A 17,372-nucleotide genomic window follows, 5' to 3' on the forward strand; every position below is an offset into this window, starting at 1 on the left:
CGTCGAGGGAGGGTACCTACTCGACAACTCTGTCTCCACCAATGCCATCTACTGCCCACCACTTCCACATACAATCAAAAACATCCATGCCTATGGCAGGATTCAAACCCGCAGCCTTTTGGCTGGAGAGCGGACACGCTAACCACTTCACCAACCAGGCCGGCGGGAATTATTATAATTAATAATTAATTTCTTCACCTCTATAGAGTTATAAGATATTGTGAGAGGTCATCCCCTATTCAACACTCTATCATACCACTCCTTAAACTCATCTACCATTTACAGTTTCACCATCCTCTAAGGTATTGTGCTTCTGCCATTTTCCATGCAAAAAAACTTTTAATTCTTACCCTTTTACTCACTATTTCCTCTTACAACTTCAGAGGTGGTCTTTGTACCTTCCTATTGTTCTACCTTATGGAAAATCTCTTTGGTGTTAATCCAATAATAACCCATCAACAGCTTAAATGTCTTATTCCCCTCTCCATCTTCTAACCATCAAACTCTGCAGTCTACATGTTCTGTCTCTCCTCAAAACCAATACTGTACAGTTCCTTATCCCCCTTCAAATCCCACTGACTAGATCTGAGCACAGAAATTCAGATGTAGTCTGATCAAAGCTTTATACAATCTTTTAACTCTCATGGTCAGTGTCCTATTCAATATTGCAGCAATTCTCCAAGATGTGTTCAGAACTTTTACGGTATGTTCTCTGAACTTCAAATTTATATCTACAGTCACCACAAGATCCCTTGCTTCCTCCACTTCTTCCAGCATGACTCCACCAAATGAGTATGAAGCTTCTCATAAGTTGATGGCAAATCTCAAACCCGTGCATTTAGTTGCATTAAACTGATATCCTCATTCATTTGTTCACCTTTCCAGCTTATTCAAATCCTCTTGAAAAGACAAAATATCAGCACTATTATTAATACCCCTCTTCAGCTTAACATCATATGCAAGCAACTGAATATCTCCTTGTAGTCACATGACAGTATCATTTACATAAAGACTGAACAATAATGGTCAAAGTGTTGATCTCTGTGGAACAACTCCACTTGTAACCTTCCTATTTCCTTTCACTGCTCCCCATATTATTATTATTATTATATGATGCCTCCAAGGAGTCCAAAGACTCATCAAGGGAGGGCACCTACTCTACAATTCTGTCTCCACCACTTAACTCACCAAATAGAGTGAAGTCACTACCATCAACCACACCAGTGCCATCTACTGCCCACCACCACCACCACTAGTACTTTTTTGTCTGCAAATTGTATGTGTACTCAAGGCTGATTTGTTTGCATGCGGGATAAATCCCGAGTTCCCAGAAGGGGAAAAACCCTGCTGCCTCCATATGAGATCAGCTAACTCGCCTTTAATTGAAAAAACCCATATAAAGATATACAATTCTGATATATGTCAGAAAGCCAGTTACCAATCCAATCCACTGACCTGATATCCAAACCTATATGTAGTAAATTAAAACCCAACTTGTCATGTGACACCCTGCCAAATGCCTTTTTGCAAAATAAATAAAAAAAAATTACATTCTATGCTTTAACCCCATCCACTAGTCTTTTTACTCTATTGAAAAAGATATGAGATTACTAAAACAAGAGCTTCCCTTAACAAATTCTTCTTCTTCTGCAGCTTGTTTCACTTAAGTATAGTCGCTGTTTGTAGTGGGTCTCCTCCACCATCTCTCTCCATCTCTTCTTTGGCTGCCCGCACTTCCCCCTCCCCTGCACATCCATCTGCATGATCTTTCTTCCAACATACTCGTTCTTCCTCCTCATCACATGACAAAACCATCTCGACCTTGCCTCCTGTATCTTTGCTCCTAAATTTGTAACTTTCACCATTCCCCTTACATAGTCATTTCTCAGACGATCCTTTCAGGTCGCACTGCACATCTACCTAATCATTCTCATCTCCACTACCTCCATCCTGCTGATGTTATTTTTCCTGATGGCCACAGTTTCCATAGCATACGTCATAGCTGATCTCACTACTGTCCTGTAGATTTTGCCTTTTAGATTAATCTGCACCCTCTTATCACATAGCACTCCAGCCATCTCTCTCTCCAGTTCTTCAACCCTGCTTGTATCCTGCATCCCACTTCCTTCTCAGCCTCACCATTCTCTTTCATTGTTGAACCTAAGTATCTAAAGTCACTGACCTTCCTGATGACATTTCCTTCCAGCTCCAGATCTGTCTCTTGGCTGCCATCCACTTTGCAACACATCTGGCTTAGTCCCGAAGCCGTGGAAAGAGGGGAAAATAGTTTCACTGCATAAAGGAGGATCCAAGACTATGGTTGAAAATTACCGACCGATCAGCATATCAGGAGTCGTTGTCAAGGTCTTGGAGAAAGTAGTCAAGGGAAAAATACAGGAATGGATTGATGAAAATGAGATACTGTACAGAGGTCAGCATTGCTTTGTGAAGGGTAGATCATGCCTCAGTAACTTGCTCAAGTTTTATAACAAGGTGACGGCTGAACTGGATAAGGAAAATGGGTTTACAGTGATACTGCTGGACTTGGCAAAGGCATTTGACAGGATACCACATGGAATTCTAATCCGTAAACTACAACATATGGGAATGGATATAGGGTTGGTGAGATGGATAGCTGGGTGGTTGATGGAGAGATATCAAAGAGTAGTTTATTCAGGAGTAGAGTCCAAAAGATGGCCTGTGACTAGTGGTGTGCCACAGGGTTCTGTTCTTGGACCACTGCTGTTTAATCTGTTCATTAACGATATAGGGAAGGGTCTAAGTGGGACAGTTCATTTGTTCGCTGATGATGCAAAGTTGGGTAGGGTGATAGTGAATGAAAAAGATGTCAAAGTCTTGCAAGATGACTTAGATCGATTGGAGTTCTGGACTAAGGAGAATGGATGTCAATTTAATGTGACAAAATGTAAGGTTATGCATTTCGGAGTGAAAAGATTAGCAGCAGTATACCACATTGGTGGAACTGTACTCCAAGAGATTGATGAGGCCAGGCACTTGGGAGTGTTGGTGGATAGGGAGATGAAGTTTAGGGGGCACATTGCGAAAGTAGCTAAATCAGCTCATCAACTCACTTGGTTGTTGAAAAATACCTTGACGAGCAGAGACAAGCAAGTTATTGTACTTCTGTACCGAGCCCTGATAAGACCTCATCTCGACTACTGTGCCAAGATTTGGTCACCTCGGTTCCTTCTTGATGGGGAGGAGGTGGAGAGGATCCAGAGGCGAGTGACTAAGATGATAGCAGTTCTATGGAATGAACCATATGAGAACAGGTTGAAGATTTGTGGGTTGCAGAAACTAGTTGATAGGCGGAAAAGGGGAGATATGATTGAGACATTCAAATTGCTAAAAGGATTCTATAGGATTAATTCAGAGGATATTTTTGAGATCAGGACTGGTGGTGGGAGAACTAGGGGACACCCATGGAAGCTGGGCAAGAGCGTGGTTAGCAGGGGTGTTAGAGCTGGGTTCTTTACTTTTAGAGTGGTAAATGAGTGGAATAAGCTGCCAGAGTCTGTTGTGGGTGCCATGACAGTGAACGAGTTCAAGGCAAGGTAAGGTATGATAAATACTGTGAGAATGTTGAACAGTTGTGTGAACATGATGTTTAGGGCCTCCCTCGTGAGTCTAAGGACTCCCTGGAGTAGCCCGTAGTAGTAGTAGTACTCTGTCTTACTTCTGCTCAGTAAGACAGAGTATATCTCTTCCAGTACTTTCCTCTAACTTTCCAGTCTAGCTGCCACTTCTTTTCTTGATTCTGCACACAGCACGATGTCATCTGCATACAACATAGTCCAAAGGTGCCTTCTCTCATCTCCTCCATCACAATATTAAACAGGAATGGACTTAATGCTGACCCATGATGTAAGCCAACTGTCACTGGAAAACTTTGTCTCTCCCAGGCAGGTCCAAACTCTTGTCTTCACATTTCTGTATATCTCCTGCACTAGCCTGACATGTTTCTCTGGTACCTTCTTCTCTTTCAGACAGCTCCAGACTTCTTGACCAGACATGAAACCAAATTGCTCCTTTGCAATCTCCACCTCCTTTCTCAGTCTTCCATCAAGAACCCTTTCTAGGATTTTCATTGTGTGGGACATCAACTTTATTCCTCTGTAATTTTACGGTCTTATGCATCCTCTTTACTCTTGTAGATGGGGACAAGAGTACTTTCCCTCCATTCCTCAGGTATATTTTCCTATTGACAAACTTTTATTAACAGTTCCCACAGCAAGTCAATTCCCTCTCCCCCAGTGCCTTCCATGCCTCCACTGGAATCCTGTCAGGGCCCACCGATTTTCTATTCTTCATCCTCTTTATGGCCTCGATTATTTCCATTCTACTAATGTTCTGCACCATCCCCTCATAAAGTCCCCCCATCTTATCTGTGAGTCCTTGCATTTTCTTCATTCAAAAGCCCTTCAAAGTATATTCTCTATCTGTTTCTTATATCTACATCCCTCCTTAATACTCTTCCTCCAGAGTCTTTGATCTGCCTCACATGTAAGATATCTTTTGATGCCTTATTTCTACATTTTGCCAATCGATAAATCTTTATCTGTCCTTCCTTTATTTCTAATTGATCATAAAGATCTTGATATGCCATGGCCTTCGCCTATGCAACAATTCTCTTGGCTTCTCACTTTTTCTCTCTTGACTCGTCCTACTTCTGCTTTGCCTTCCTCTTAGCTGTCACTGCTTCTTGTACATTATTATTCCACCACCAACCCTCCTTCCACTCTCTAATCTTTCCAGATGTTTCACCAAGCATCTCAATTGCACAGCTTAGAATTGCTTTTGAATTATGTCTCCACCAATTTTGTACACTTTCTAGTCCATCCAACACCCTCTCCCTAAAACGGTTCCTCATACTCTCTTCTTTTAAGCGAAACCACTTAATTTTCTTTCTCCCATGGCTTCCAAAGGTTCTTTATCTTCAACCTTATTTTAGTCTGCTCACAGCAGCCAGTGTTGCTGTGCCACTTGATCTGTTGGGATTACCTTACAATTTGTGACTGCCTTAAGATGTTTTCTTCTAGTCAAAATGTAGTCAATCTGTGAACTGTTGTTGCCACTTCTAAATGTTATCTAATGCTCTTCCCTCTTACACAAAAAGGAGTTTACAATTGCCAGATCAAACGCCACCACAAAGTCCAAAATCCTCTCTCCTTCCTGGTTCATCATTCCCACTCCATGGCCACCATGCACCCTTTCACAGTCACTATTCTGTCTCCCTATGTATCTGTTCAAGTCTCCTCTGACAATCACCATCTCGTTTTCTTCCAATTCCCTCATTTCTTCATCTAGCATGTTCCAGAACTCATCTTTCTCTTCTGCTTTACAGCCAACTTGTGGGGTGTACCCACAAGACGACTATTTGCTCTTCTCCAAGACCCAGTTTCATTCGCATGATCCTGTCGTTCCTCTTACCCACTTCCAGTACTTGGCCCTTCATTCTGCCACACACCAGAATTCCGACACCATTTCTTCCCTCTTTATTTGCTCCAGAGTAGAACAATTTATACCCGTCTCCTAGTTCCTTCACCTTTTCACCCTTCCACCTTGTCTCCTGCATGCATAAAATGTCCAACTTCCTCATCATGTCTACCACCTCTCTTCCCCTTCCAGTCATGCTTCCAACATTCGGTGTTCCCACTCACAATATTCTCTCCACTTGTCGGGCTTGCTTCTTTAACCGCACCCATCCTTGATGCGGTAGCTCTCATTCACTTCTCACAGCTGTAGGGTGATGTGGCTGCGCGTCACTTAAGGGGCACTCCATAGCCGTTGTATCACTTTCTTTTTGACTCATTTGTATGTGCTTGGGACTGGCACCTATTGGGGCTATCCTGCCCTTTTTAGTGGTTGCGTAAGGCGAAATGACATAGCAAGATAGGAAAGATTCACCCCTAGTTCTCGACTACTCTAATAGCATTGGGGGGGGGGGGGGAGGAGCAAGAAGCAAAGAAAGAAGGGGAAGAACCAGTCTACAGATGTATAATAAATTTAGTTTAATCCTTTATCCAAATGTGAGCCAACAAAATTTGCATCTCAATATCTCCCATAATGCAAAACACATCTCCTTGTGGATATGTATAATGTTATGCATTAAGGGTAGAGCCAGACCGGTTTTGACCTTGATTGAGGTCTCGTCAGTGGGCGCCAGGCCCAGAGATGTGTTTTGCATTATGGGAGATACTGAGATAGGGGTGATGATAGCTTGGTCCACCTTTGCTCCAAGTTGCCTGGGGTTGCACTACCTTACCTCAGTCCTGAAGATATTTTCAGGCACAAACTTCGTTTGCTCACACTTGGATAAAGGATTAAACTAAATTTATTATAGTCTAACCAAGTGCGAAATAAACTTTCAATAACAGATGTATATTACATGAAGTAAGGCATGGTCCATCATCATGTACCTTGGGTTTGCCATGCCTGTACTCACTAAAATGAGCACATGAGGAGTTAACAAATCCTTATTAGTCTGCATAAATAATATTGCCCTCATCTGTTGAATTCTGTATAAGGGTTCTTACTGATTTCTTCAAAACTTTAACAACCATAGAAGAAATACAAACAAGCTTATCTCATTACCTCCATTCTACCACCGCCTTTATGCATTGGCACTAATTTATTCTCCTTGCACTCTCCAGGAACTTGCCCAATTACCATACTCTCATAAACAGCCAAATTAATAGCACAGTCAGTTCCACAGCACATTTTCTTGAACTACCTGCTTACGGACATTTAGCATATTCCATGTTCACAATACAGCTGCTTTATTCACTTCTAACATTTAACCACTCCTTATCCCTCTGGGAATGAAGCCTGCTGTACCAGGATGGAACATTTTAATGAAGCAATCATTAAATAGCTCAACTATGTCATCTTCATTGGTCACCCAAGCTCCATCTCCATCTAGAAAGGTAACCTGTCCATAATCACTTTTCCTCTTACTTGCCACATAGCAAAAAAATTTCTTGGATTTCATTGCTAGTCTCTTGTATTCTAATTTTTCTCTCAATACTAGTCATTCCAGCTTGAGCCTTATATTTCTTGTGCAACTGTTTTCTACTTCACTGTGTGTCTTCCACAATCGCTCTTACATCTGCAATTTATTTCTCTACTCATCCATTGGACTCCAAATTGCTTTATCTTCTTCACTCAAGGTATGCAATCTGCACTGCTGTTGACAATTTTTTCTTAATTATCTCCTTTGTATTTCTCTTTCTTCAAATTCTTTTATCCATTGTACTGCTGCTAGCTGCTTATTAATTGTATGATAGTTGCCTGCCTTATAATTCCACATAAATTCTTCCTTGATGATTCTTTATATCTGTTCATCACCAAGTCAGGATGATATGGTCATGTCACCAGCTTGGAGGTAAGTATGACATCTTTTACAATCAGATCCTGTGATGCTATGACCAAATCCAAAATTCTCGATCCTGGTGTTCCCTCCATCACATGCTGCCCAACACAGTTGTCCCTCAAGAAATCCAAAAATTCAGTTCCCTTAGGACTGCCCTTGAAGTCCCCCTATAATGATCATTCACTTTGCATTTGCCAAGCTAATTTGCCTAAACATTTCCTGTTTATCTATATACTCTGGTCTATAGCAACATTCCACTACATATCTTGTCTTATAAATATCTACTCTTAAAGCCATTTTTCTCTCAAAAATTAGAATACAAGAGACTAGCAGCACTGAAATCCAAGAATTCCAAGAAATTTTTTTGCTATGTAGCAAGTAGGAGGAAAAGTGATATTTATATTGTTATTCTCCACCCTGAGATGGCATAATTCATCTATCATGCTTCCCTATCCTGCCAAAATGTACTTTGCCCTTTGATTTCTGTTCCTGTTAACACATCCTTCTCAGTTAATCAAGATTCACATAAATAAACCAACAAGCTTTGGAGAGGCTGATTCAATCAATCCCACAAATTCATTCCCTTTATTCTTAATTCTGCCAGTATTTGTATATAGAAAAACAAGTGCATTGCCATTATTATTCTCTGTATACTCCACCTGGCTCTGCAATATAGTGTACACCCTCTTATTTCTCAAGCCACTATCCCCACATGTGACAATCCTTGTTACAATTGCTCCCTTGCAATTCTAGTTTGCCTGCCAATACACACCAACTTTCCCAGAAAACAAGTATCTCCAAATGACTGCATCCTTCTGTGTTCAAATGTAATCCATTTCTTTCCTCAGATGCATTCATATATTCTAGACCTCTCTTCCTACACTTTTTACTATCATCTCATTCATTATCATTGCTCTTCTTCTCCATTCTGCATTATCATACCAAGGCAATTCACTTACATTATTATTATTATTATTCGGGCCTCCATGGAGTCAAAAGACTCATCGTGGGAGGTCCTTCCTAAGAAACACAAAGTCTATCAAGACTCATTGAGGGGAGGTCCCCCCCCCAAGAAACACGAAGTCTATCATTCATTCATTAAACTCATTGACCGTTCTCACTTTCACCACCCCATCAGACAATGCATTCCATGGTTCAACCACCCTCCATGCAAAGAAACCACTCCTCACCCTCTTGCAAACAGTTTCCTTTCTTAACGTCCAGGGATGGCCTTTTGTCATCACTCCTTCCCACTGTTCAACCAAGCGAAAGAACTTCCCAGTGTCAATCCTGTAACCACTTCTCAACAGTTTAAAAGTCTCAATCATATCACCTCTCCTTCTTCTACCCACCAAACTCTGCAGTTCACATTCCCTCAGCCGATTCTCATAACTAACATGGTTCAGTCCTGAAACCATCTTTGTTATCTGCCTTTTGTACCCTTTCCACAGTTAATTTATCCCCTTCAAATCCTGTGGACCAAATCTGAGAACAATAGTCTAAGTGTGGTCTGATCAGAGACATACAATGGAATGATAACCCTTTTATCTCTGCAGGTCAGTGTCCTTCTCATAATTGCAGCAATCCTCTGTGTTACCTTCACCACCTTTGCAATATGTCCCCTAAATTTCAGGTTTCTATCAATCATCAACCCCAGATCTCTTGTCTCCCCTACTTCCTCCAGTATAACTCCTCCCATAGAATATGCAGCATCCCATCGATGTTTCCCAAACCTCAAGACCTTACATTTTGCTGCATTGAACCGACAACCCCACAACCACATTCATTTGCCCATCTATCTAGTTTATTCAAATCCTCTTGCAGGGCTACCACATATGCACTATTACTAATAATCCTTCCCAGCTTCGCATCATCCGCAAACAACTGAATATCCCCTTGCAATCCACTGACAATGTCATTGATATAAAGGTTAAACAATATAGGTTCCAGTACTGGTCCATATGGGACCCCACTTGTAATCCTCTCCCTCCTTGAAACTGTCCCACCATACACAACTCTGATACCTATCGAACAGTCAATCCTGAATCCAATTGATAATCTGACATCCAGACCCATGTGCTGCAACTTAAATATCAGCTTATCATGTGGCACCCTGTCAAATGCTTTTGCTAAGTCTGAGAAAATGGCAGTGTATGCCTTTCCCTCATCTAATGCTCTGCTAACTTTATTATAAAAAGCTAGCATATTGCTATAACAAGAGTGCCCCCTTCACAAATCCATGTTGACTCTCATGGATAACACCATCCTCATCTGCCCAATGTTGTATACAGTCCCTCACTACTTTCTCCAAGATCTTAACAACTACTGATGACATGCAAACTGGCCTAAATTAGACACTTCCAGTCTGCTACCACCCTTATTCTTGACATCAATCTCATATCTCATGCTACACAGTTCATGCTATCTCTTAGGTCATTTGTACCAACCATTAATATTGTGTCCTTGACATTTGCACCTTGCTTTATTACTGTTGCCACACTGTCATTTTACCTATTCTAGGCAGCCCAGTTAATAATTGGATTACTAATGAGTCTGTTGAGAGAGAGGAACTGGACAAAAAAGATTTATTAGAAATATTAAAATCTTTTGCAAGAACTTGATGCAATCACCACAGAGAGAGTGATATGATCTTTTTATATATATAAAAATATTTTGCAGAAATATATTTATATATCTGCAAAAAGTGCAGAAAGAATGTAAAAGAGAAGTGTAGTTCCCCTAACCTGGTTATTTGAATCTCAACATGAGCATGTTTTCTAATGAGTGGAAAAAAAGGACAAGATAATTCCAATATTTATATCTCTCAGTAATTATTAACATATTAGAGAGGCTGTTTAGGAATAGCATTTTGATCTTCAATGAACTGTATGACTTTTTTAAAGGATAGGTGTTCATTTACCAGTCTCTTGTGACTATAGATTTTGAAACCTTTCCTGTGTAGGAGTGATATGAAAGTCTTGTTCTGTTACTGATTTTTATAAATAACATTACTTTCAAATTTCACTGGTGTAATTTCACATTATTACACTGCTGTTCAAAACCTGTGGACGAACACAGTTTCTGAAGATTACAAGTGCAAATTCAGATGAATCAGCTTATGACAATTTGCATAACTGACAAGTTTGAGTAGAAAGTGCACAATAAAATTTTTGAATTGCATGTAAAGGGGTCACGTATTAGCACTCAACAGGATAAAAGGTAAGAGGCCACTCCAAGCGAATTGTGTTTTGAATGAAGCTCTTTTCATGAAGGAACAAAGGCTGCAAACTTGGATGTCTTGTAATGTTTCAAAGACATCTAGATGATTTCATATGGGTTAGAATTACTGGAAAGCTTGAAGGAGGCTCAAAATGAGAGTATGGAATCTCACATAGTATTGTATCCAGCCTTTAAGGAACATTTCAAACCGATGGAATGTGTTCCAGATCTTTGCTAAGAGGTTGTTCTCGCTCTACCACAGAGCAGGAAGACAGATTTTTGGGTTATAACACCTAAACATAAACGAAGCACCACAGCAAGGCAGCTAGCAAGTTGGCTCCATTCAATCATCAGTATGCAGATGTCTCGACAAACTATGGTGACAAGTAGGCCTACATGCCCAAAGGCCTGTAGTCTGCATCCCTTTATTTTATCCACAGCTCATTGCAGAGCATGTTTTCTGTGGTTGGATCCATAAAATTGGATACAATACTAATGGGTTAATGTACTCTTTACAGATGAGTCATTTTAGTCTTTCCTCTGATTCTAGATGACACTTGATCTGATGCGAAAATGGGCATATCACATATTGACATGTGCTGAGCTACAAGTGCTGGAAAAAGAGACTGACTAGTGAATGATATTGCAATGAAGTTCATCAGTGTCGTTTTCGATTGCTTTGTGGTGCTGTAGGTGAAGAATTCATTTTGTGGATGACAGTGCCACACCATGCCATACATAAGCAGTGGAGGTACTTCTGAAGACTGAGGATATTAATCGAATTGAGTGGCAAGCACACTCCCCATATCTCAATCCCAAAGAACAAGTTTGGGATGGAATAGGAAGATGTGTTGCTACTAGAAATTCTCCTCCAGAAAACAAACAAGTCCTTATCCTTGCTCTGCACGAGTGGGCCAGTTTTTCTACATCCTTAGATAATTTGTAACTTTTGACCAAAATATAATGCATTTGTATCAGTGAAGATGTTTAATTTTGACGGTATATACTAGAACACAGAATTATTCTTAATAATTCTGTGTTCTGATATATACCATCAAAATTAAGAGAAATGCGATCAGGAAGTTATTGGATACTGCAAAACAGTCAAGTAATGGTACTTTATAGCATTCACTGTACAATATGCAGGTATCAGAGCTCCAGGAGATTCCTATGAAATCATTTTCTGTATCATAATTCTGCTTTCTCCAGCTTGTTTCTGCTGTACATTGACATCAGTGCTTCATTTCACCTAACCCTTCCCATCCACACATAATAGCTCAAAACAAGATTGATCTGATAAGGCAAGTTTTTTTTTTTTCCTTTCCATTCTTCAGAATATACTAAGCAAAGAACTCTCAGATGCATATATTCTAGATGTAATTATTTATAAGTATTGGGTACCTTGACTGGGCATGTACTTCACAGACCAACATGGATGATGGTGTGTTGGATTGTGGCAAATACTGCCATTCATCACTTGGTTAGATTCCATGGTCACTTGTTTAATTTTTTTTTTTTTTTATCTGAGATTGCACAAAGTAGTAAAACTTGTATTTAACATGAGCATCAATTAAATTAAACTTGCCAAGAAATTTTATTCTTGTTTAATCCTATACTCAAATGTAAGTAAATGTAAACGGATGCAAACTTTGGTAGCTACTTGTATATAAGCAGTATATACAATTGCCAACATATCCCATATTATGGGATATGTTGCTACATTTGTGTGTGTATTATTATCATTATTATTTGTGACACCTCTCAGGAGTCCGAGGACTCATCGCAGGAGGACACCCACTGTACAACTCTGTCTCCACCACTACTGAACCTCTACTATCAATCAACTACACCAGCGCCAGCTACCGCTCACCACCACCACAATAAGTGTTTTTGTCTGTAAATTGTGTGTGTTCTGAAGGGCCGATTTGTCTGTATGTGGGATGAAAAACCTGAGTTTCCGGGAGAAAAAATCCTGCTGCCTCCATATGCGATTGGCTAACTTGCCTTCAATTGAAAAAGTCCATATAAAGATTCCTCCTGTCACAACGGGAATCGAACTCTGGCCTTTTCCAATCAAAGGGTGTGATGTACTGTCGTTTTTCCAATTGCACTATGGAGGTGCTTACAGATTATTTACACACACACACACACACACACACACACACACACACACACACACACACACACACACACACATAGAGAGATGAGATGGTCATATAATATTTTTACTGTGAATGTGTGCATTGACAATTCCATCTCTGAATTGTTAATAATCTTAGCAGATTTAGAACTGTGAGTGAGTTAGATAATCTAAGAACCTGTTCCAGAAACTAGAGAGAGCAAAAATATGCACTATAATATTATGGAAAATAATACCATACATCCAGAAAAGACCAAAACTGAGTACTGTAGTTTAAAAAGCATATTTTATTGGGGCAAGGGAACTTATTTTGTTTTTTGCCAGATTAAATTATTTATAATTGTTCATTATTTGTTTGTGTAGGCTCAGGTATCTTCATTTCACCTAAAGGAGTTCTTCTACGTTCGGGATCTGTGGCTTTGAGTTTAATAGTGTGGAGTGGATGTGGAGTCATTTCTCTACTAGGTAAGGTGCCTATTATTATATCATGGTATCTGCGAATCCCTACTCAGATACAGTATAACAGTCTTTGCAAACACATCAAACAGCCACCTAACAAAATTAGAAACATAACATAGGAAAATTGTGTCAACGGTGATTTGCACACCTTACATGCAACAACCAATATCCGACCAACATATGGCGACACACAGAATCCTGAGCATTAAAAACCTGAAACACTACATAACATTAACAAGGAATTACTTCAACATCATCTATCGAAACAATGGACACATATCGTATAACAACTCTCTACATCCCTACACCCTTCAACTCATACAGTTCTTTTGTGAGATTGCATCAGATACCCACGCAACTCAACAACCTACCAAGAAATTTAAAACACATAGACAACTACAGAACATTAAAACACGAACTCTGGAAAATATACCAGCAAAGTTAATATACCATTAACACTAATATACACATCACAAATCGCCAGCATCCAATGCCTACATCCCATACAAAAACACTAACAACAACATAAATAGTGAAGACTAAATCCTACTCTCTTCATAAAAGCTAAATCAAACTTCGAAGTAGGTGGGATTGATACACCTCGCTCATCTTCATGTAATACTTATAATCAAAGAATGCAGATTGATTAACAGTCAGTAAAGTGTATAACAATAATGAAGATACTGATATTAAAAAAAAATTGTGTATATGTAAGTAGGCTATATAATACTGTAATAAGCTATGCTGTTGATTTTGGGAAAAAAAAATAAAATACATTTATAGATTAAAAAAAAAAAAATCACTGTAGTCTACATTTGTACTGAACAGAAAATATAATTAAAAGAAACACCTGTAACGAAAACATTTTAACGTTTTTAAATAACGAAACCACAGGTTTCGTTATTTAAAAAAGAAAATATAATAGTATACTTTATTGTATGTATGTAAATACTCTGTATGATGATAAATAAAATGTTATTACAATTTAAAAAAAAATATTATTATTAGAACAGGCAACTCCAAGGAGTCCTTAGACTCATCGAGGGAGGCCCTAACATCATGTCAAGAACAACTATTCAACATTCGCACAGTATCTATCATACTTTGCCTTGAACTCATTCATGGTCGTAGCACCCACAACAGACTGGCAGCTTATTCCACTCATTCACCACTCTCCAAAAAACCTAGTAAAAAAACCTAGCTCTAACACCCTAGCTAACCACACTCTTGCCAAGCTTCCATGTATGACCTATAGTCCTCCCACTACCAGTCCTGTGCTCAAAAATATCTTCTGAATTAATATTATAGAAACCCTTCAGTAATTTGAATGTCTCAATCATATCACCCCTTTTCTGCCTATTAGTCAATTTCTGCAACCCAGAAATCTTCAACCTGTTCTCATAAGGTTCATTCCATAGACCTGCTATCATCTTAGTCACTCGCCTCTGGATCCTCTCTACCTCCTCCCCATCAAGAAGAAACCTAGGTGACCAAATCTGGGCACAGTAGTCGAGATGAGGTCTTATCAAGGCTCGGTACAGAGGAACAATAACTTGCTTGTCTCTGCTCGTCAAAGTATTTTTTCATCAACCAAGTGATTTGATGAGCTGATTTAGCCACTTTTGCAATGTGTCCCCTAAACTTCATCTCCTTATCCACCAGCGCTCCCAAGTCCCTGGCCTCATCAATCTCCTGGAGTACAGGAGATTGAGGTCAGCAGTATATCACATTGATGAGTTTCACCAATGTGATATACTGCTGCTAATCTTTTCATCCCAAAATGCATAACCTTACAATTTTGTCACATTAAATTGACATCCATTCTCCTTAGCCCAGAACTCCAATCTATCCAAATCATCCTGCAAGATTTTGACAACTTCTGCATTCACTATTGCCCTGCCCAACTTTGCATCATCAGCGAAGAAATGAACCGTTCCTCTTAGATCCTTCCCTATATCGTTAATGAACAAATTAAACAGCAGTGGTCAAAGAGCAGAACCCTGCGGCACACCACTGGTCACAGGCCGTCTTTTGGACTCTACTCCTGAATAAACCACTCTCTGATATCTTTCCATCAACCACCCTCATATCCAACCACAGGAGCAGATGGGGATGTCCAGTAGGATAGCAAGGTCCAGTAGGATCACTGTAAACCCATTACCCTTATCCAGTTCAGCCATCACTGTGTTATAAAACCTGAGCAAGTTACTGAGGCATGATCTATCCTTCACAAAACCATGCTGTCTCCCATACAGTATCTCATTTTCATCTATCCATTCCTGTATTCTCCTCTTGACTATTTTCTCCAAGACCTTGACAATGATTCCTGATATGCTAATCGGTCGGTAATTTACAACATCAGTCTTGGAAACTCCTTTATGCAGTGGAACTATTTTCCCCTCTTTCTACCCCCTCAGGACTAACCCAGACCCGAGACTCAAATTGAACAAAATGGTCAAGGGCACTGACAATTCTTTACTGCTTCACATATGACACGAGCTGGTATACCATCCGTGTGTGTGTGTGTGTGTATGTATGTATTCATGAGCATTGACTCGGTAACTTTGATACATTTAGAAAGATATTTAATGACTAAGAAACCAAGAATTAATTAAAAGCTTTAATGATAAAACACACAACTAGTTTCAGCTTTTTACAGCCTTTATCAGGTATCTTTTTAGGAAGAGGAAACAATAATAAAAACTGAAGTTTCTAAGAAACTGAGAAGCACAGATAAATTGCAGTACATAATTGAAATAAAAAACGTTGTATTAACATTCAAGTTGTTCTATATATATAGAACTTGATTTTATGTGTGTGTATATATATATATATATATATATATATATATATATATATATATATATATTATTATTATTAACAAAAAATTCTGTATAATCTTCATTGTTAATATTAGAAGAACATGTGTTGTAAATACATAATATAGAGGCAAAAAAGTATTATTAAAAATTTTAATTGAAATCTAATGTAGAAAATTCAGCACGTAGTACTGAATTCTGTAAAATTATAAGTTGCAATGTCACTCAAGATGTTTATTGTATGTGTAAATATTTTAGCAATAAATAAATTATTATTATTAAAGAAAAATATTATTATTATTGACTATTCCATGGAGTCCTTAGACCCCTCAGGGAGACCCTAAACATCATGGCAAGCACTATCCAACGTTAGCACAGTATCAATCATACTTTGCTTTGAATGATTCACAGGCATGGTGCCCATAACAGACTCTAACCTATTCCACTCATTCACAACTCTCCAAGCAAAAAATTAGTTCTAACACCCTTGCTAACTACACTCTTGCTCAGTTTTCAAGGATGGCCCCTAGTTCTCCCAACACCAGTTCTGTTCTGAAAAATTTCCTCTGTATTAATCTTGCAAGAAACCCTTCTCATTTGTATGTCTTAATCATATCGCCCCCTTTTTACATGTCAGCCAATTTTTGTAATCCTATCCAATGAACCTTATCAGGTTCATTTGATAGACCTTCTACCATCTTGGTCACTTGCTTCTGGATCCTCTCCACCTCTTCCTCATTGCCAAGAAACCCAGGTAACCAGATCTGTTCATAGTAGTCGAGGGTCTTATCAGGACTCAATAAAGAGGAATAATAACTGCTTGCCTTTGCTCGTCAATGTATTCTTCAGTAACCAAGTAATCTGAGCTGCTTTAGCCACTTTTGCTATGTGCCCTCTAAACTTGAACTCCTTATCTTCTAACATTCCCAAATCTCTGGCTTTGTCAATTTCCTGGAGTACAGTTCCATCAGTGTGGTATCCATCTGGTAATATTTTCAATTCAAAATTCATAGCCTTACACTTAGTCACATTAAACTAACATCAATTCTCTTCTGCCAGTCTATTCAAATCATCTTGTAAAATTTTAACATCATCTGTATTAACTATTGTTCTATTCAACTTTGCATCATTGGCAAACAACTAAACAGTTCCTCTCAGATCATTTCCTATATCATTAATGTACAAATTAAATGCTGTAGCAGGCCAAGAACAGAGTCCTGTGGCATGCCACTAGTCATAGTCCTTCTTCTGGAATCTTTTTTTTTTTATTTTGAACCCATACATGAGAGGTTGGTTGATCAACCTATAGTACATTAGTATCATATATGGGTAGTGGGTTGGG

At 39.1% G+C, this 17,372-nt stretch overlaps 1 protein-coding gene across 7 annotated transcripts in view; it reads left to right on the forward strand.

Annotated features, from left to right (window-relative positions):
- Positions 1-17,372, forward strand: part of LOC150096631 (b(0,+)-type amino acid transporter 1-like) — a 347,057-nt gene that overhangs the window by 110,917 nt on the left and 218,768 nt on the right. For all 7 annotated transcript variants that reach the window (XM_090408724.1, XM_090408727.1, XM_090408729.1 and 4 more), the window contains one exon: positions 13,116-13,217. In XM_090408724.1, the coding sequence (XP_090264850.1) occupies positions 13,116-13,217 (102 nt within the window). The remainder of the gene's footprint in view (positions 1-13,115; positions 13,218-17,372) is intronic.

Source organism: Typopeltis vanoorti, chromosome 18 (genome assembly GCF_054136105.1).
Source record: "Typopeltis vanoorti isolate ZY-2024b chromosome 18, IOZ_Tvanoo_1.0, whole genome shotgun sequence".
Classification (NCBI taxonomy): Eukaryota; Metazoa; Arthropoda; class Arachnida; order Uropygi; family Thelyphonidae; genus Typopeltis; species Typopeltis vanoorti.